This window comes from Tachyglossus aculeatus, chromosome 17, assembly GCF_015852505.1.
Source record: "Tachyglossus aculeatus isolate mTacAcu1 chromosome 17, mTacAcu1.pri, whole genome shotgun sequence".
Classification (NCBI taxonomy): domain Eukaryota; kingdom Metazoa; phylum Chordata; class Mammalia; order Monotremata; family Tachyglossidae; genus Tachyglossus; species Tachyglossus aculeatus.
Genome location: NC_052082.1, coordinates 53,130,042 through 53,150,748, shown reverse-complemented (window position 1 = coordinate 53,150,748; position 20,707 = coordinate 53,130,042). Strand labels below are relative to the sequence as shown.

Sequence of the window (20,707 nt, the reverse complement as noted above, 5' to 3'; positions counted from 1 at the left end):
GTAAGATGGGGGGATGGAGAGGGGGACGAGGGGGAGAGGAAGGAAGGGGCTCAGTCTGGGAAGGCCTCCTGGAGGAGGTGAGCTCTCAGCAGGGCCTTGAAGGGAGGAGGAGAGCTAGCTTGGCGGATGGGCAGAGGGATTGGGGGCATTCCAGGCCCTGGGGATGACGTGGGCCAGGGGTCGATGGCAGAACAGGGGGTAATAGGTGCGACTAGGATGTGGAAGACTAGAAAAAAAGACAGAGAGAAACAGAGTCAGAGATAGAAGAAAAGAGAAGGGTTGGGGTTGGGGGGAGAAAGGGAATCAAAGAGAGGGAAGTATAAGAAGAAAAATACCAAAGGGGTAAATGCTGAATAAAATGGAGGTGGAAAGGAAGAAAGCACAAAAATCCCATCCGTTTTTCAGAGGCCTCAGCTAGTAACTAAATCAAATAAAATGTACTTAGCACAGTTTTAAATTTTCTAAAAGGGAGATTTTGTTAAAACCTTTCTAATCTGTCATTTTCTGCTCCTCCTTGTAGCCAACATGGATCTACCTGTTGACAAATGGAAGTCTTATGTGGACCAGAAGTGGGCTTTGCTTCAGCCATACAAAAAGGCGGTGTTCTCTCAGACAAAGTCACTGAAAGACATCTTTCTTCAATGCTGTTCTCTGATCCAGTAAGTGATCAGCAGCCCTAAATGGAAATGACCGGAGAAAGCTTAACTCTTGCCATTTCCACCTCTTAAAGTGGATGCCCTCTGCTTTGACAAAAATCAAGCAGTTGTATTTAGAGAGGCGGGACAGTTTCAGGTTTTGTTCATCTGTCAGGTCAGATAGCTCTTTCTGGCACTGAAGTTTTTCTCTGTGCTTTTTCTGACTAAAGTTGGGGAACAGTTGGAACCTGCCCTCTTAGCTTCCTCATGCAATCACTAGGTAGGTTTCAGGGGGCCTGAAATTCAGTGTCATGCCATAATAATAAGAATAGTATTTGTGAAACACTTACTGTATGCCAAGCACTGTTCTAAGCGCTGGAGAAGATACAAGGAAATCAGGTTGTCCCACGTGGGGCTCACATCTTAATCCCCATTTTCCAGATGAGGTAACTGAGGCACAGAGAAGTTAAGTGACTTGCCCAAAGTCACACAGCTGACAAGTGGCAGAGCCGGGAGTAGAGCCCATGACCTCTGACTCCCAAGCCCGTGCTTTTTCCACTGAGCTACGTTGCTTCAGCTGTGGGTTTTGCCTGAATATGTCTGCCAGCTTGGGCCGACGTATGTGATGTCTGCTTACAGCAAGGTGGGAAACTAGTTTTAAATCTCTGCCAAGCAGACAATGAAAAAGTAATAAACGGCAGCCTCTGATGTCTAATCTCCCCAGCTTTTGTATTGTATTCATTTATTCATTCAATCATACTTGACTGCTTACTGTGTGCAGAACACTGTACTAAGTGCTTGGGAGAGTACTGTAATTTATTTGCATTGATGTCTGTCCTATGCCCCTCCCCAGCTCATTGTGGGCAGGGAATGTGTCTGTTTATTGTCATATTGCAATTTCCCAAGCGCTTAGTACAGTGCTCTGCACACAGTAAGCACTCAATAAATATGATTGAATGAGTGAATGAATACAATACAAAATTGTTGGTAGACATATTCCCTGTCTGGGGTTAAATATCAAGATCTTAAAGCGTACAATCCAAGGGTACCATTTATATACACATCTTACGTATCTAATTACATCAGCACTTATTCATGTACCTGTCCCCTTTTCCTTTTTCCTCCTACCTGTAATTTATTTTAGTGTCTGTCTCCTTCATAAGAGTGTGAGCTCTTTGAGGACAGGAATTGGGTCTACTAGGGAAGCAGTGTGGCCTTGTGGAAAGAGTAAGCATGTGGGAGTCAGAGCAGCTGGGTTCCAATCGTGGTTCCACCACCTGTCTGCTGGGGAACTTTGGGCAAAGCGCTTAACTTCTCTGAGCCTAAATTCCCTCATCTGCAGATTGGGGATGCAGTACCTGTTCTCCCTCCTAATTAGACAGTGAGTCCCATGTGGGACCTGATGATTTTGTATCTACCCCAGCGCTTGACACATAGTAAGTGCTTAGCAGATACCACAGTGGTTATTATTATGAAGCGCTTCATTCGGTACTCTGCACACAGTAGGTGTTCAGTAAGTACTAGAGATTGATTCACTGATATCAAGGAGGCGCAGGAGAGCAATAGAGCTTGTGGTAATTTCAGTTTGGGGATTTGATTAGGGCTATTTAAGCTGTTTCCTTATGATTAGGGTAGCCAACAAACTCTCCCCTTCCAGCTGCTAAAGTGAGGCTAAGGATTCTTGTGGTGGGTTCACGCTTTGACTTTCCTGCTTCTTCCTGCAGACCTGAAGATGAGGCACTTTTAGAGAGGCTTTCTAGAGATTATTCGGTGGAGAAAGATCCTGACTCTGCCCTTTTCTTCAAAGAAGAAGGGAACAGAAAATTCCAGAGAAAGAATTACAGGAGCGCTGCAATGCTGTACTCCAAGGTAAGATATCCCAACCCCAACAGGAGGACCTATTCAAACAGTCTGTAGCGGGTGACTCCTGGAATTACACTTTCGTGTTGGTGAATTTGGTAGCAGATGTTTAATGCTGCCTATGATTAGTGGTTTCGGTAGAAAATAGAGCCCTTAGCTGAATTGTCAGCAGTCACTTTCTGGAAATAAAAGGTAATTGTACTGTACGTTCTGAATTCCATAAAAAGACCCCCGTCTCTATAGGCCTCGGGTCACATGATAGTCTGGTGATGCCTGTGAGCCCTCATCTGGTATTTTTGCTATTTTTATGAATGACTTGCTGATGAAGAATGGCAGTTTGATAGCCCTGGAACATTTTAATTGTAGAGCCAATAAAGCATCCGCGAGCGCCAAATCCAGCTTCCTTGCCAGTGCGCCTCAGCTCTTTGACTTGGATTAATTGGGAGAGGAAGAGTAACAGATGTGCCCTCTTCAGGCCTTGGCACATCTGTAAGAGTGATCGATAACCAGGCTAGGGGTGGAAGTAGATTTTTAAGATGTGGAAACTTGTCCCCACCTGCACAGTACTGCACATTGGAAGGATTTCTTTGAGTCTAAGACACGATTGTGGCCACCATATCTCGAGTAGGCATATGAGCTCAAATTAATGGTAGTACTTGTTAAACAGTTATTATGTGCCAGGCATTGTACCAACCACTGGAGTGGAAACAAGATGATCAGGTCAGACTCATCCCCCTTGTCCCACATGGGGCTCACAGTCTAAGTAGGAGGGAAAAAAGGGATTTAATCTCCATTTTACAGATGAGGAAACTGATGCCCAGTTTTAAGTGACTTTCCTAAGGTTGTCCAGCAGACAAGTGGCGGAGGCATGGTTAGAATCCAGGTTCTCTGATTCCCAAGGCCTCTGCTCCTTCCACCAGGCCACACTACTTCATTAAATGAAACTGGGGATCCTTGAAGCTCTAGTTCTCCATCCTAGGTAAGTGAACCCCAAACCCATAGTCCTCTTTGGTCAGTGGCCCAGTTTCTCCGTACTGGGGCCTGGTGGTGGAAGATGCCCTCCCAAGACCTCAAGAAGTAGGGAGGTGTAGTGGAAAGAGCGTGGGCCTGGGAGACCTGGGACCTGGGTTCTAATCCCGGCTCTGCCAATTGCGTGTGGTGTGATTGTAGGCAAGCCAGTTTCTCCTTGCCTCAGGTTCCTCAACTGTAAAATGGGGATTCAGTACCTGTACTCCCTCCTGCTTAGAGTGTGAGCCCTGTGAGAGACAGGCACTATATCCAAAAGGGTTACCTGGTATCTCTCCTGGCACTTAGTACACTGCTTGGCATGTGTGACTTTGGGCAAGTCACTTAACTTCTCAGTGCCTCAGTTACTTCATCTGTAAAATGGGGATTAAGACTGTGAGCCCCCGTGGGACAACCTGATCTCTTTGTAACCTCCCCAGTGCTTAGAACAGTGCTTTGCACATAGTAAGCACTTCATAAATGCCATTGTTATTATTATTATGTAGTAAGCACTTAATAAATGGCATTTTAAAAAAAGTTGGATGGGATTCCGTGATTAAAGATGGCTGTCCATGGTTCATTCCCAGCCTCTCGAGCAGGTGAGGTCATCCAGCATAAGTGGAAAAGTATAAGAAAGGTCATAGGAGGATTTAAGCTTAATCATCTGAGTCTGGAGGTAAACAGAATTTCCTTTCCGTCCCCCATCATCAAGATCAAGTGTATCCTGAGAAAGGGCCCCAAATTGTCCGTCTCTTTCCTCAGAGCACTTATCTTATTGTACTTTTGCAGGGAGTGGCCCATGCCAGACCCAACACCCAAGAAATGTCAGTGTGTTATGCCAATCGCTCTGCAGCCCTCTTCTACCTGGGTCAGTATGAGGTGAGTTTCAAGATTCCCGACGATGTTGCAGAGAACTCTTTGGTCAGGTCAGTTGTGAACCAGACTTCCATTTCCACCCATGCAAACCCTGTTCAAGCTGCAGTTTCTTGGCTTTGGGGAAAAATGATTGCCATTGGAACGCTTCAGAGCAGCTCTCAGATATGCAGGCTTCTTCACTCCCAGGGGGGCTCATGGCAGACACAGTTCCCAGTGCAGCGACTCAATCTTGGGAATTTTTGAAATACCCAACCGCTGAGTAAGGCTTTTTAGGACAAGGCTTCAAAGTGACATTTCCCACAATAGAAAATGCCCATACCAATTTTTCAGTTTCTCCATCTTCTTTTTTTTATTTTACGGTATTTGTTAACCTCTTACTATGTTCCAGGCACTGTACTAAGCACTGGGGAAGTTCCGAGCTAATCGGTGTGGACACAGTCCCTGTCCATTTAAGACTCACAGTCTTAATCCCCATTTAACAGAAGAGGGAACTGAGGCACAGAGGAGTGAAGTGATTGCCCAAGGTCACACAGCAGACAAGTGGCAGAGCTGGCATTAGAACCCGGGTCCTCTAACTCCCAGGCCCTTGCTCATTCCCCATCTCCCGGTTCCTTCCTTCCCCTCCCCCTGCTCCTATTCTCTTTTCCTCCTTTCTACCCTTTCATTTATTTCCGTAGTCCCCACCTCTCTTTTCCTCTTCTGTCCCTTCTCCCCCTTCCTGTTCCTCTCCTCTCCACCTCTTCTTTTTCTCCTCTCTAGTCTCTTCTCCCGTCTTTTTCCTTTTGCCAACCTTTCCCACCTCTCTTCCTCCCTTCTCGCTCCTCTTCCCCCTTCTTTCCCCTCTCCCTGTGCACCTATTAGTACTGAAACTTACTGGACCCTATCAGTGGCAGCTGAATGTTGGGCATCACCACTGGTTTCTCGTATGGGAGTTTTACTCCCGTAAGGCTTTCGAGTGTCCAGGAGCTGCCAAAGGTGCTGATGACTCTTCACCGATTTCCCCTCACCCCTCCGCTAACCTGCTTGGACTGTAAGAACTGTCCTGCCCTGACTATCTTGTATCAATACCAATGTTTATTAAAATGCCTGTGGACCACCAGGGTCAAAGTAGGCTGCTCCTCAATGATGATGATGAAAATAAAAATGAGAAGCAGCATGGCCTAGTGGATAGAGCATGGGCCTGTAAATCAGAAGGACCTGGGTTCTAATTCCGACTCTGCCGCTTGTCTGTCATGTGACCTGGGACAAGTCACTTAACTTCTCTGTGCCTCAGTTACCTATTTATAAAATGGGTATTAAGACTGTGAGCCCCATGTGGGACATGGACTGTGTCCACCCTGGATTTGCTTGTGTCTACCCCAGCACTAAGTACAGAGCCTGGCACGTACTAAGCTCTTAACAACTTTTTACTTCTATATTATGTTCCCAGTGACCTGGTGCAGTGTTTTGTGCCCAGTAGGTGATCAGTAAATCTGTTGGTGAAATTGAGGAGGAGGAGGAGAGGCAGGGCTGGAGGCTGAAAAAGCTAAAATGCTATCCACTGGTTAGGTGGGACTAGTAACCCAGCTCTCTGAAACCATTTTCCTGGGTCTGTTTGGCACTAACACTATAGCAGCAGCCTGACCTAGGAACCAGGATTCGAACCCTGGTCTTCTGATTCCCAGCTCTTCCTCCTGTCTGCTCTGTGACCTTAGGCAAGTCACTCAACTTCTCAAGAATCCTCGTTTGTTAAGTGGGGATTCCGATACCCATCTCTCCTTCCCACTTAGGCTGTGAGCCCCATGTGGGACAGGGTCTGTGTTCTTTCTGGTTATCTCGCATCTACCCCAGCACTAAACCACTGTGCTTGTCACAGAGAAAGGGCTTAACAAAAACCACCTTGTTATTATTATCATTATATTTGGTACCAGGAGTTCTCCCCATGCGTATCTGGCTCACAATAGATATTGCCCCTGGAAGACGTCTCTTAAAAAAAAGACAGATTCAACCAGTGTGTCTAAGTGATTCCATCTTCAGACTAGGCAAAATCTGGAGGAAAAGTGTGAGGTGCAGCCTGCAAATTAATGTAATTATCATTTGAAACCTGTCTGGGACCCAAGCCTGTGGGTTTGTTCACAAGAAGCTGATTTGAAAGGAGGCAATGAATACATGCCTAGTGCGCCCCTTGGGATGCTCAATAAATATTGATCAAATTGAATGAATTGTAGGAAAGCCCCCTCCCACCCCACCCCAAGCCCCCCCAGCTCTCCAGGCCACGATTCAAGCCAAATCAGGGACCTCTTCTGTCAGTTTGGTGAATGGAAATTACCTCTCCGTGAGACCAGCTGAGAAAGGTCTCTCTCATTTCCGTGGTTTTTTCAGGTTTGTCTCGAAGACATCAAGAGAGCCCAAGGGCACGGCTACCCGGTGAATCTGCAACCCAAGATACTGTCGCGGAAGGCCGAGTGTCTGCTGGCCCTGGGTAGGGTACAGGAAGCCACTCAGGCTGTCGAGGAGCTGGAGGGCCACCTGACAGCTAGTCGGAACCATCCCGCTCTGCAGAAAAGCCTCAGCCACCTGAAAGTCAGGGTCCGGGAGAAGGAGGGCGGGCAGGACGTCCCCACTACGGGGCTGACCAGAACCTCGACTGGTTTGGAATTCCGGGAAGAGAACGAGCAGATTCCGCAGGCTTCGTCGCACGTGCTCTTGCGGGCGGATGTTTCTAGAGGACGACACCTGATCGCTAAGGAGGATATTCTGCCGGGAGAGCTCTTGGTGAAAGAGGAAGCTTTTGTGAGCGTGCTCAGTCCCGGAGAGGAACTGGGGCTCCAGGATGACCTAGAGACCAAATGGAACCTCAGAATTACTCACGGCGACCGCCACTGCCACAACTGTTTGAAGCCGGTCCTGTCCTCCGTCCCCTGCAGTGGGTGCAGTTATGCCAAATATTGCAACCAAGAGTGCCTGCAGCAGGCGTGGGAATGCTACCATAAGATCGAGTGCCCGTTAGGTGGAATCCTGCTCACGCTAGGAGTCTTCTGCCACGTTGCCCTGCGGACGGTTCTCGTGGCCGGATTTGAGGATGTCAGTAGATCAGTTAAGTGGTTTCCCGATCAGGTAACTAACCGGGAGCTCTGGGCCCCGGAAGGAAGAAGCCTTGACGAAACACCAAATAGCAAGCTGGAGCTGGGAGAAACAGAGCGAAAGAGTGAGGCGGGAGACATTCCGATTCCTGGGTGTGATGTTAATGGGAAGTACCAAAATACCTACAATGCCGTCTTCAACCTTTTGCCCCACAGTGAGAGCCACAGCCCTGGACACAAGTTCCTCTGTGGCTTCAGCATAGCAGCCCTGTGCAAGAAGCTGGGGTGGGCAGATCCTCAGCCTGCCGCATCGGACCGGCAGTCCTCTAGCCAGAAGGAAACCACGGATGCTGAGTTGTCTCCGGAACTGAGGGTTTGGGGAGCGGCGATGCTGAGGCATGTGTTGCAGCTGCAGTGTAATGCCCAGGCATTGACTACAATACAGGAGACAGGTCAGTGGAAGCATTCTGTTTCTGTGACTGTTTGTCTTGGGATCCTAATGGACTGTAATCTGGGAAAGGAAAAAGTGCCCTAGAAGGAAGAAAAGCCCTGCTGTGGTCAGAGTAATGTTGCTTCCTTCAGTTCTCTTAGGAGACCTTCCCTTAACTGTCTCATTCTTATTGCTGAGGTCAGTTTTCCCATGACTAACAATAGTAATAATAATAAAAATGATAGCGTGATTCAGCGCTAACTATGTGCAGGCACTGTACTGAGCACTGGGGTAGATACAAGATAATCGGGTCGAACATAGTCCCTGTCCCACAAAGGGCTCACAGTCTTCATCCCCGTTTTACAGATGAGGTAACCGAGGCCCGCAAAAGTGAAGCGACTTACCCAAGGTTTCCCAGCAGACAAGTGGTGGAACCGAGATTAGAACCCAGGTCCTCCGAGTCCTCCGACTAATTCTATCGTAGTGTTCAACCCTCTGGCATCAGCCCGTATCTGAAGCAGTACTATAGCTGTAGGCCATACTCTTCTCTGAAACATCTCCAGCTTGGTCCTGTCATGTTCACCATACCCACGGACAGTGGTTTTCCGGTGGTGTGCCGTGGCGCCCCAATGTGGCTTGGGAATCTTCCTGTAGGAATCTTCCAGGAATTTCAGGGCACCACCGTCTGTGTTTTCAAACCACCTTCTGGAGGTGCCCATGTTTTCAAGAATTGCACCCAGGGAGGCAGATATCAAATATGGAGTCACACAAACTTCAGGACTTTGCCTCATCGGAGCACCTTGTCTGGGTTCCCATGGGCTTCTGGTGGTGATGTGGCAGATGTTGTGCCCAAGTGACTTAAATATGTCCCCAACCAAAAAAGGTTGGGAAGCACTAGCCTTGGTGGGGGGGTCTCCCTAGACTGTGCCCTGGCCATCCCTTGGCACATCTGGCATCTGGAGAAGCAGCCAGAAATAGCATTGGCCTTTTCACAGCACGCTACCAGATCCATTACAAACACATCTCTGATTTCTTCTCCGTCCCCTCATGCCTCTGATAGCCCTTACCCCTTTCCGAGCTTCTTCAGCTGAGTGATTGGTCTTGATACTTTTTTTCCTGTGGGAAAAGTCACTTGCCCTTTGTTAAGGAAATCAAATTTGGTTTTAGGCTATCCATATTTCTCATTTTTGTTACCTCCCTTTTTGTTCTCTCACCTGGTTTTCTACCCCTCCCAATTTAGTGTCTTCGTCAAATTTCATTAGCAGCCGTTTAATCCCTCTTCTGGGTTACGAATGAAAGCGTTAGACGGGATAGAGACTTTTCCACATCTTTAAAGGATTCCCCCCGCTGCTATTTTCTGAGAATATAGTTCATAGCAATGTACTCCTCTACTGTACTCCAATGTACTGCTACTCCTCCCCATTCCCATCCCTCGCAATTAATGATCATATAACTTATGACCATCTTCAACATCTTTAAGCCGTACCTCCTGGATCGGCAAACACCGCATCGGGCTCATTAATTTTGAGGTGGTGGACAGACGTCCAAATGTAGTTCTCCTAGGCTCGGAAGGAGAATGAGCTTGCAGGGCGGGTGAGAGGTCAGGGTTGGAGAGAGACAGATACAGAAGTCATCCATATAGAAGTGGTCATTTAAAACCGGGTTAGTCAATGAAGGGGGAAAAGTAAATGAATCAGAACCAAGCCTTGGGGGACACCTTCAGCTAAAGGCTGAAGAGCCGAAGTGGAGCCAGGAAAGGAAACTAAGAAGAACCTGATGGGTGGAAAGAAGAATCACTACTATGTCCTGGTATTTGACTCTTGAAAGCGTTTCGAAGAGGCAGTTGTTGACTGTGACAGAGGCCTCAGGAAGGTCAAGAAAGTGGGAATGGAGGAAAGACCATTGGATTTGGCCAGAAGGAGGTTGAGATTTTAGTGTAAAGAGTCTCCACAGAGCAAAGAGGCCAAAGAAATCCAGGTTGAGGGTCGAGGGTCAAGGAGGGGGTTGAAAGAAAGGGAGTCAGAGCAGCAGCTCAACGAGTTTGGACAGGAAAGGGAGAAGGACGATGGTGTGGTTGCTGATGGGGAGGTTATTGGGAAGAGAGAAGCACTATCAATCATATTTATTGAGCACTTACTCTGGGCAGAGCATTCATTCATTCGTATTTATTGAGCGCTTACTGTGTGCAGAACTCTCTACTAAGCGCTTAGGAGAGCACAATATAACAATAAACAGACACATTCCCTGCCCACAGTGAGCTTACAGTCTAGAGGGGGAGACAGACATTAATCTAAGTAAATAAAACTACAGATATTTGTGCTGTGGGGCTGGGAGGGTGGGTGAACAAAGGGAGCAAGTCAGGGTGATGCAGAAGGGAGTGGGAGACGAGGAAAGGAGGGCTTAGTCAGGAAGGCCTCTTGGAGGAGATGTGCCATCAATAGCTTTGAAGGGGGAGGAGAATAATTGTCTGTCGGATATGAGGAGGGAGGGTGGTCCAGGCCAGAGGCAGGACCATCATCAATTTAATACTTTTTGAGTCTTCTCCTCAACCTACTAGGGACCTAGTCCCAGAATTTCTCCGCACATTTTGGGAACATATAAATATTTGCTGCCTGCTCAACTTCCTGGGGTAACACTTTCCATACGCTTACCAGCCATCGTGTGAAAAAAAAAAATTGCTTTAATTTGTTTTGAGTTTCCCACCATCGAGTCTCTGAGGAATCCCCCAAATCCTGGTGTCGTGGACTTTGTTTTCACAACTGTACACACCCTCCATTTATTCTGTAGACTTGAAATACGTCTCCTCTCAGCCTCCATTTCTCCTGAATGAAAAGGCTTAATCTTTGTAGCCCCTTCTCTTATAGAAGTGTTTCTTCCCTGTGGACCATTTACCTCGATGGTATTTTGCGATGGCTTTTAGGGACAATTGTAGTAATTGCTTCAACTAGATGGCAAAACTCCTTTTGCTAGGAATACAGTCCATTTTTGATTTTTTTCCAACCTGATTATCCAGTCCCCCCGATTAGCCCTGCCTTTTCTTTCTCCTCCCTTCGGCTCCATTTCACTGCTAATTAATTAACCAGAGAAGCAAGGAAATGGAAAGGAGGTACAGTTCGGCTCCTCTGCTGGAAAGGTTTGCTGGCCAAAATGAGATGTCTTAGGCTACGAGAATATAAGAAAAAGCTACTCTACATCAAGCCAATCATCCTTTCTGCCCGCCTCCAGGATTCCCCTCTTTGATCCTAATAGTTCGGGATGTACCATGTAATGTTCCTGGCTTTTCCTTGAAAAAGCCCATTATAGACTAATCACCTCAGAAATGGCAAATCCTTCTTGAACCAGCTGACACTTTGAGCCTGCACCATTTCCTGTGGTGATGAAGGCCATATGTTTAGCACTCACTGAGTGAAGAAGTGTTTCCTTTTGGCTTGTTTTGAAGCTACCTCCTTCAAACCTCAGTAACCGTATTTATCAAGGGGCACAGAGTGCAGAGCACTGTACTTAATACTTGGGGAATGGATATGTCAATTCGTGTGGACTGCCCCTCCCGTTAGATTGCTAGCCCCCCTCAAGGGATCTCATGTTTTATAGGCGGCTCTGAGCTTCCTGAATGGAAAGGCATTTTCTCCTTTCTGTTCCTCTTTGGAACATTATGAGGTAGAGAGCTTAGGCTTGTAAATTCCATTGGTCATCTCCCAAAAATGTTGTGGGTAATGAAAATCCTGTGAGTCATGTTTGGGTTCCTTCAGATCCATATCGTTAGAACCCATCACAAATACTTTTTTTTTTTAATTTATTGGTATTTGTTAAGCACTGTCCTAACCTCTAGTAGATGCTATGTAAGCTGGTCAGAGTTGTTGTCCCACATGGGGCTCACATGTTTAAGGGGGAGGGAGAGCAGGTATTTTATCCCCATTTTAAAGATGAGGCACATGAGGCACAGAGAAGTTAAGCAACTTGTCCAAGGTCACTCAGCAGATCCACTAAGCCACACTGGTTCGGGGTGGGGTTTAGTCACTGCCTGGCCTCCACTGCAGAGAAATGAGTGGCAGAGTTGGAGTCAGTGTCTTGATCAATCAATCAATCAGTGGTATTTATTGAGCACTTAATACAGGCAGAGCACTGTACTAAGCCCTTGGGAGAGTACAGGTTAATCAGGTGGGACCCAGTCCCTGTCCCACATGGGGCTCACAGCCTTAATCCCCATTTTACAGAAGAGGTAACTGAGGCACAGAGGAGTGAAGTAACTCACCCAAGGTCACCCAGCAGACAAGTGGTGGAGACGGGATTAGAACCCAGGTCCTTCCGATTCCCAGGCCCGTGTTCTATCCCCTAGGCCACACTGCTTCTCTTGGCGCATCGGTCACTTTCCTGTCACTCTTTCAGCATCAGAAGGCCACGTCATTGCAAGTAGCAGGCAGGTGCGTCTCGCCACAGGCCTCTTCCCCGTCATCAGCCTCCTAAACCATTCCTGCAGCCCTAACACCAGCGTGTCCTTCAGCGGCAGAGTAGCCATCGTCCAGGCCACCCAGCCCATCAGCCGAGGCCAGGAGATCCTCCACTGCTACGGTGAGACAGTGCCACTTAATTGCTTTGCATGCTTTTCCGAAAGAAAAAACAGAGGGTTGCCATCCTGCGTACCCCAAGGGATCCTGCCGAATCCAGGCCAAGGCGGTTCTGAAACGGAGACGTCTGGGGCTTTAGACTTTAGGCCCCTCTTGGCTCTGGATATCAGCATGGATTCCCCCCTTCATGGGCTTTGCATTCCTTTGCCTAGTCTTTACCAAACTCTACCTTGACTGAAGGTTGGCTTTGGCCTCTTCCTCCTTCTCATCCTCCCAACCCGGAGACATTGGAACCCATTCATTCAATCGTATTTATTGAGCGCTTACTGTGTGCAGAGCCCACGTAATCACCCCACTTCCGTGCTGTCTGTGGAGATTCCTGGTAGGTGAAAGTTCCCAGGCCCTGAAGCCCCCTTCGCCAAATTCGGCCAAGACGTTAGACTTCTTCCCCCTCCGAATGGCTCTGAGCGACTTGGTTTGCCCCACCTCAGGGCCTCACAGGTGCCGAATGGAAGTGGGTGAGAGGCGGCAGAAGCTGAAAGCTCAGTATTTCTTCGACTGCCGTTGCCAGGCGTGCCTGGAGGAAGAGGAAAGCAAAGCCAATACGACACCCAAGTGGGCCGCCTTCCGCTGTCCAAGCTGCAGGAGTCTGATGCGGGTAATTTTCCTTCTCCTTTTCATTCTCCTCCTCCTCCATAGCAAGAGTCTCTCTGCGTTTTATTGGATCGGAAGGCCGAGGGCCAGGACAGCAGAGGGAGCTTGAGTTCTCCCAAGCTTTTCAGATGATGAGTCGGAGATCCTAGCATTGCTTCCCAAGGGCTCTTCCCCAGGCTTTTGGGGTCTCAGAGAAAAGCTCCTGCTGTCCGGGTGGTCTTGGAACTGAGGGAGGGACAGCAGAGGATTGGGGATTTAGAGGGGGTAACTAAAGTGGACTTTTTGTTAAGTACTTCCTATGTTCCAGCGCTTAGTACAGTGCTCTGCACACAGTAAGCGCTCAATAAATACAATTGATGATTGATGGTGTTCCAAGCAGTGCACTAAGCAATCAAGAAATCATGGTATTTATTGAACGCTTAGTGGGTACAGAGCACTGGGCAGAGCGCTTCCCTTCTGCGTCGTCTGTGCACTTGGATCTTGATATCCACTCCATCCCCAACCCCACAGCACTTATGTATACATCTTCAAATTATGTATTGTAAATTATTTATTTGTGTTAATGTCTGTCTCCCCTTCTAGACCATGAGCTCATTATGGGCAAGGAACGTATTTGATAATTCTGCTGTATTGTACTCTCTCAAGCATTTAGAACAGTGCTAGTATAGTAAGCGCTCAATAAATACCATTGATTGATTGATTTTTGGGGGAGAGTCCAAAAAAAATAGAGTTGGTAGACATATTCTCTGCCCACAGTCTGGGGCGAAGGGACAAATATTAAAATAAATTACAGAGAGGGGAAATGGCAGAGTCTAAGGATAGGCACATAAGGGCAGTAGGGCTGGGGATGGGGTAAGTATCAAAGTGCACACGCCCAAGTGCCTAGGCGATTCCCCACCCCCCATTCTTTAAGCTCATTGTGGACAGGGAATGTGTCCCTGATTATTGTTATATTGTACTATCCCAAGAGATTAGTACAGTAAAAATACACAGTAAAAGCGCTCAATAAATATGAGTGACTGTTAGACTGATGTAAAGGGATGGGTGAATAAGGTGGAGAATCACTTGGAGGAAGTTTTGGCTGGGCCCCCAATCCAAAGTGCCCTCTGCCCAACCTTGATATGCAGAGAGACTCTGTAATATTAATAATAATAATAATAATAATTGTGGTATTAAGTGCTCACTCTGTGCCAGGCACTGTACTAAGCGCTGGGGAGGATACAAGCAAATCGGTTTTGACTCAGTCCCCGTTCCATGTGGGGCTCACAGTCTCAATCCCCATTTTAAAGATGAGGAAACCGAGGCCCAGAGAAGTGAAGTGACTTGCTCAAGGTCACACAGCAGACAAGTGGCAGAGCCAGGGTTAAGACCCATAACCTCTGACTCCTAGACCTGGGCTACGCCATGCTGTTTCTTTATCTCCAAAAGGCTGGGTGTTCAGGAGTGCAACATTGTGGGCCCCATGTGGGGCAGGGACTGTGTCCAACCTGATTAACTTGTATCTACCCAGCACTAAAAACAGTGCTTGGCAAATAGTAAGCGTTTAACAAGTACCATAATCATTGGCAGCCTGCTGCTCCCATTTGGAAGCTCTGTGGATGGTGGACGGGGGATGCCTGGGGAAATAAGTACAGTACTTTGCACACAGTACAGTGCTCAATAAGTATGATTGAATGAATGGTTGAATGAAATGAAGGCAAAACTGACTCCCTCAGGGTGAAGATGTGCTGCATTGCTGCAGCCGAGCCTGTACAGTGTCCGTCAGCAGAGATCACCTCGGCCGCCAGTTACAAGACCTTCAGCTGCGCGTTAGGAGGGGCTTGAAGCTGCTGGAAGGTGACAAACCAGGTGAGAGTGGAAGGCATCCTAGAACCAGCCACGAGACGGCCTCCTATCCAGAGACACGTGGCCGCCTTATCATCATCATCATCATCAATCGTATTTATTGAGCGCTTACTATGTGCAGAGCACTGTACTAAGCGCTTGGGAAGTACAAATTGGCAACATATAGAGACAGTCCCTACCCAGCAGTGGGCTCACAGTCTAAAAGGGGGAGACAGAGAACAAAACCAAACATACTAACAAAATAAAATAAATAGAATAGATATGTACAAATAAAATAAATAAATAAGTAAATAGAGTAATAAATATGTACAAACATATATACATATATACAGGTGCTGTGGGGAGGGGAAGGAGGTAAGATGGGGGGATGGAGAGGGGGACGAGCGGGAGAGGAAGGAAGGGGCTCAGTCTGGGAAGGCCTCCTGGAGGAGGTGAGCTCTCAGCAGGGCCTTGAAGGGAGGAAGAGAGCTAGCTTGGCGGATGGGCAGAGGGAGGGCATTCCAGGCCTGGGGGATGACGTGGGCCGGGGGTCGATGGCGGGACAGGCGAGAGCGAGGTACGGTGAGGCCTTATCAATTTGAAGGCCTTGGATGGCTGGGTCCAGCCAGTAAGGCAGGCAGCAAGGCTAAAGCATCCCAGAGTGACGAAAGAGTTTTCCCCCTCTTGGCGTGTGCGGGTTCGTGGGGCCATAGAATTTCAGCCTCGGGTGCTCTAATCCCAAGGCCTCTTTGATTGCGCCTCTGAAAGCACAGGCCAGTTCCAGGAGAAACTAGATTAGACTCGATAAGATCCCAGATGGCAGAGTGGAAATTTGAGCCGTGAAGATCAAGGACATGGACCCCATCCTTCACCGTCCATTCATCGTGAGGTCCGGGGTGGAGGTGGAATAGGAGATTGGGGGTTCCCTCCATAATAGTAATAATAATAATAATAATGATGGCACTTGTTAAGCGCTTACTGTGTGCAAAGCACTGTTCTAAGTGCTGGGGGATGCAAGGTGATCAGGTTGTCCCACGTGGGGCTCACAGGCTTAATCTCCGTTTTACAGATGAGGTAACTGAGGCTCAGAGAAGTTAAGTGACTTGCCCAAAGTCACACAGCTGACAAGTGGCGGAGCTGGGATTAGAACCCATGACCCCTGACTCCCAAGCCCGTGCTGTTTCCACGGTGCCATGCTGCTTCTCATTAATAATAATAATGATAACAGCGTAATGTAGTAATAATAATAATAATAATTGTGATTTTTGCTTCGCTCTTACTGTGTGCCACAGCAGTGTACTAAGAGTCGGGGTAGATATAAGAAAATCAGGACAGACGCAGACCCTATGCCCGCGGTGGGCTCACAGTCTGGGTGGGAAGGAGACAAGGATTTAAGTCCCATTTTATAGGTGAGGAAACTGAGGCACAGAGAAGGTAAGTGGTTTACCTCTGGTCACATATCAGGCAACTGGTGGAGCCAGAATTAGAAGCCAAATCCCCTGACTCTTAGGTCCGTGCTCTTCCCATTAGGCTAGACTGCTTCTCCCTAAACCCAGCTTGGCAACTTGGGGACAAGGCTAGGTCACATTATGGTGTGGACTTGTATCTTTGTGGTCTCTTGATTTTCTTTGCATTTTCAGACCAAGCGGTCCAGCTGCTTTTGGAGTGCCGGCAGGATGCTGAGAGTTTTTTGTCAGCAGAGCATTCAGTGAGGGGTGAGATTGAGGATCACCTGGCCCAGGCCTATGCCAGCCAAGGTATGACATTTATCTTTACTGCTGCATCCATCACCCCTACGGCAGAATTTGTCTTGGAATTCCTTTATTAATAATTATCATCATAATAATGGTATTAGTTAAGTGCTTCCTATGTGCAAAGCACTGTACTAAGCTCTGGGATAACTACAAGATCATCACGTCGGAAACAGTCCCTGTTCCATTGAGAGCTCACAGTCTAGTAGGAGGAAGAACAAGCTTTTTTTTTTAAATGGCATTTGTTAAGCACTGACTATGTGCCAGGCACTGTACTAAACACTGGAGTATTCAAGATCATCAGATGGGACATGGTCCCTGTCCCACCTAGGGCTCACGGTCTTAATCCCCATTTTACAGATGAGGTAACTCAGGCCCAGAGAAGTGAAGTGACTTGCCCAAGGTCACATAACCAGGACTCAAACCTAGGCCTTCTGATTCCCTGGCCTGTGCTCTCTCCACTAGGTCACATTGCTTCCCGTTTGAATCCCCATTTAATCGATGAAGAAACAAAGGCCCAGAGTAGTGAAATGACTTCCTCAAGGTCACAGGGAAGAGGGGCAGAGCCAGGATTAGAACCCAGGGCTCTTATGTCCAGGCCTGTGCTCTTTCCACTAAACTGCATTGCTTTCCAGGTTATCAGCTCACATAGCTCCAGGCAGGGGTTTTCTCAAGCCCAGCTGGGTCTCCTCCTTTTCAGCTCCCCTCACCCTTAGAACCATGGCAGAGGGTTACCAGGCAGTCAGGCACTCAGTCATATTTATTGAGCACTGACTGTATGCAGAGCACTGTAATAAGCACTTGGGAGAGTACAGTATAACAGTGTAACAGATATATTCCCTGCCCACAATGATCTAGAGAACGAGCTTAATAATAATAATAATAGTGTTTGTTAAGCGCATACTATTTACCAACCACTGTTCTAAGCCCCGGAGTAGATACAAGGTAATCAGGTTGTCCCACATAGGGCTCACAGTCTTAATCCCCATTTGACAGATGAGCTAACTGAGGCACAGAGAAGTTAAGCAGCTTGCCCAAGGTCACACAGCAGACACGTGGCAGAGCCGGGATTAGAACCCACGTCCTCTTACTCCCAAGCCCGTGCTCTTTCCACTGAGCCACACTGCTTGTCTGGCTCAAAGTCTAGACCTTCCCCTAGAAAGCCTGTGTCTCCCGTTATTTCCAACAGGGCAATGGCAGAAGGCCGCTGTCCACCTGCGCAGCAGCCTGCAGGCGGTGGAGGGCCGGCATGGTCCAGCCAGTGTGGAAATGGGGCATGAGCTCTTCAAACTGGCCCAAGTTCTATTTAATGGGTGAGTCTTGCTTTTATTCCTGCTGCATTCTCCCGGGACCCTCTCCAGGCTTCTCTTTGCTCAGATTCCTCCCGGTTGGCTGCACTTCTCTCAAGGCAGAAGTACTCAGTGACTCAGAAATGCTAAGTACCCCGCGGTTCCTCTTTCAGGGAGAAATGTAACCCTATTGACTGACTTCCGGGGTCTGAGGTGGGGCTGACACCTGGATCCAAAGGAAATTCCCCAGTGAGAACTGGGCAACCATCTTTCCTCCTACTAAATGCCCATTCCATTGATTCATTCATTCAGTTGTATTTACTGAGCGCTTACTGTGTGCAGAGCACTATACTAAGCCCTTCCATTCCTTCTGGGTTCCCCCCCATACACACACATTAGTCATCCCCGTTCTGAACGTCTTTAACTTGCAGAACTTTGTTACTGTAGTTGCCTCCTCCTGTCCCGTTTGTTATTCTGCTCCCTGAAAGGATCAGAAGGGAGAGTGCCCTTTCTCCCCTCCCGCCCTCCATCATTGTCCCTGAGCCTTCTTTGGAAATCACAAGTGTTCAGCATTCCCAGCCAGGCAACCTCCAGCCTTAATGCCCTTGCTCTCGTTATCTGTTAAGCAGTAGAACTTGTGAGATTCCTGGACTCACTAGCAGCGAAAGAGTCCAGTAATAACAACGTGGTGGTGCCAGCCCAGGGGAAGGAGGGGGGCAAGAGGGGCAACTACCCTGAGCCTCCCTCAACGAGAGGCCTGACATTTTGGGCTGCTCAAGAAGCTGATCCCACGACCGTGACACAGAAATGGCAAAAGTCACACCTGGGAATAGGTCCCAGGACTGTGGGCCTCTGTACAGGATGCCTCTACCCAAGGCTCAAGGCATCCCTTTGCCCCTGCCATCTTTCCCTCTCCCCAAGGCATGGACAGATTCCTTCCCAGGCCTCACCTCTGGCCCCAGACCAGACTGATTCCCGGGGAGGGGAGAGTCGGTGCTGCCAAAATGAAAGAATGGGGAAGTGAGAACTGAGGAGCGGGATTTGTGATTGAAGCGCTCGGAATTAAAGGCTGAGGGCGGATATCAGAGCATGACTCCTTCTCACGGAACTTTCACGCTCTTCTCACCACTGCATCGCCCATCCTTTGTTCAGGTTGGCAGTAACGGAAGCCCTGGACGCAATCCAAAGAGCAGAGGAGGTGTTAGCTGTGCACTACGGCCCTTGGAACGACCAGATCCAGGAGCTGCAGGAGATGAAATCCTGTTTAATGGAGCTGCCCCCCATCACGACAAGGCTAGCGGTGTAAAACCTCCTCAATCAGAAAGAAACTGCCTGGAACCTTCGACTCCCGAGCAAACAGGTATAAGGCCCCTCGTTAGTGGCTGTGGAAGTGAGGGTGACTCTGAAAACGTGTGACAGGAGGCCTAGCCCGACTCAAGTTTGTTACGGTTGCCGTCTGAGAAATGTCTCCTGGAATCAAATAATTTCCCAGGTGGAAAACTGAACTTTCATTTCAAGGTCTGGAGGTCACAAGGACCTTGAAAGTCTGTGTTAGTCCCAGGAGCATGGCTAGAGTCCAGGGAGCTTTCTGAGTTCCCTTGGTGTTTCATTTGGTTAAAAATTTCTGTGTTCCATCCCAAGGGGAACTGTAGTTATGAGTAGTAGTAGTGGTAATAGTAGTGGAAGTAGTAGTAGCAGCAGTTGTAATAGCATCAATTATTGATAATCTTAGGAAAACTAAATTTATATGGCATCTTACATCCAAGAAGCTCAAAGAACTTCAGATATGTGATCTAATTTATTTCTCACTAGGATGGGCCATTTGGGAACCCCGCGTTTGTTTTCCATTAATTTTCTGGTTCTGTCAGTTTCCATCCTGTTCCTTTGAGGTCTCAGCTGAGCAAAAATTTCACCGAAACAACAGGACAATAAAATTGCCTCTGCAATAGTAATTTGATAACACTTTTGTGAATCCTGGGGTTCAGGAGAGGGAGCTTGAAAGACACCGTGAAGCTCCCCTAAAGGCCAGGCCTCCAGAAGTCCAGAGCCAGACTGCCCTTGTGCTGGGTGAAGGGAGAAGCTGAAAGTTATGGCAGTAATTGGCGGGACTCTGAGAGTCAGCACCAGTAGAGTGCAGGTACTTGGCCATTCCCATGAGGCTGAGCTGTAGAGGCCAGGCTCCACAACTCCCTCTGGGAGCACTGGAGAATATGCTGCTGAAGCCTGGAAATCATGGGCTTGCCGGGGGACAAAATCAAGTGAGGTACATCGTCACAAGCGCCTGGCCCCCGCTCTTTGGGAACCAGCGTGGCCTAATGGAAAGAGCTCGGGCCTGCGAGTCCGAGAACCTAATCCCGGCACCGCTACTTATCCGCTGTGGGACTTTGGGCAAGAAACTTAACTTCTCTGGGCCTCAGTTACCTCATCTAGGAGCCCTCCGTGGGACAGGAACTGTGTCCAACCTGGTGATCTTGTAGCTACCGCAGTGCTTAGGAGAGTGCCTGGCATGTAGTAAGTGCCGAACAAATACCATTAAAACAAACAAAATAAATCTTAGACTGTGGGTGCTGTGTGGGACAAGGGCAGTGTCCGACCTGATTAAGTTGAATCTACCCCAGAGTTTAGGACAGTCCTGGACACATAATAAGCATTTAGCAAATACCATAAACATCAACCTGCCGTCATGGGGAGATTTAGCTAATATGGGTCCAAGCGGGGACCTGAAACATGGCGTTCCCAGGTTCATTGACATAGAG

At 48.1% G+C, this 20,707-nt stretch overlaps 1 protein-coding gene across 1 annotated transcript; it reads left to right on the top strand.

The window, feature by feature from the left end:
- Positions 1-525: 525 nt before the first annotated feature.
- On the top strand, positions 526-19,752 carry SMYD4 (SET and MYND domain containing 4). Its single transcript, XM_038759209.1, has 10 exons — positions 526-659; positions 2,360-2,504; positions 4,290-4,379; positions 6,738-7,890; positions 12,255-12,437; positions 12,925-13,091; positions 14,803-14,935; positions 16,552-16,668; positions 17,852-17,975; positions 19,104-19,752. The coding sequence occupies exons 1-10, from the start codon at positions 526-528 to the stop codon at positions 19,255-19,257; spliced, it is 2,400 nt and encodes a 799-aa protein (XP_038615137.1). The 3' UTR covers positions 19,258-19,752.
- The last annotated feature ends 955 nt before the right edge of the window (positions 19,753-20,707 follow it).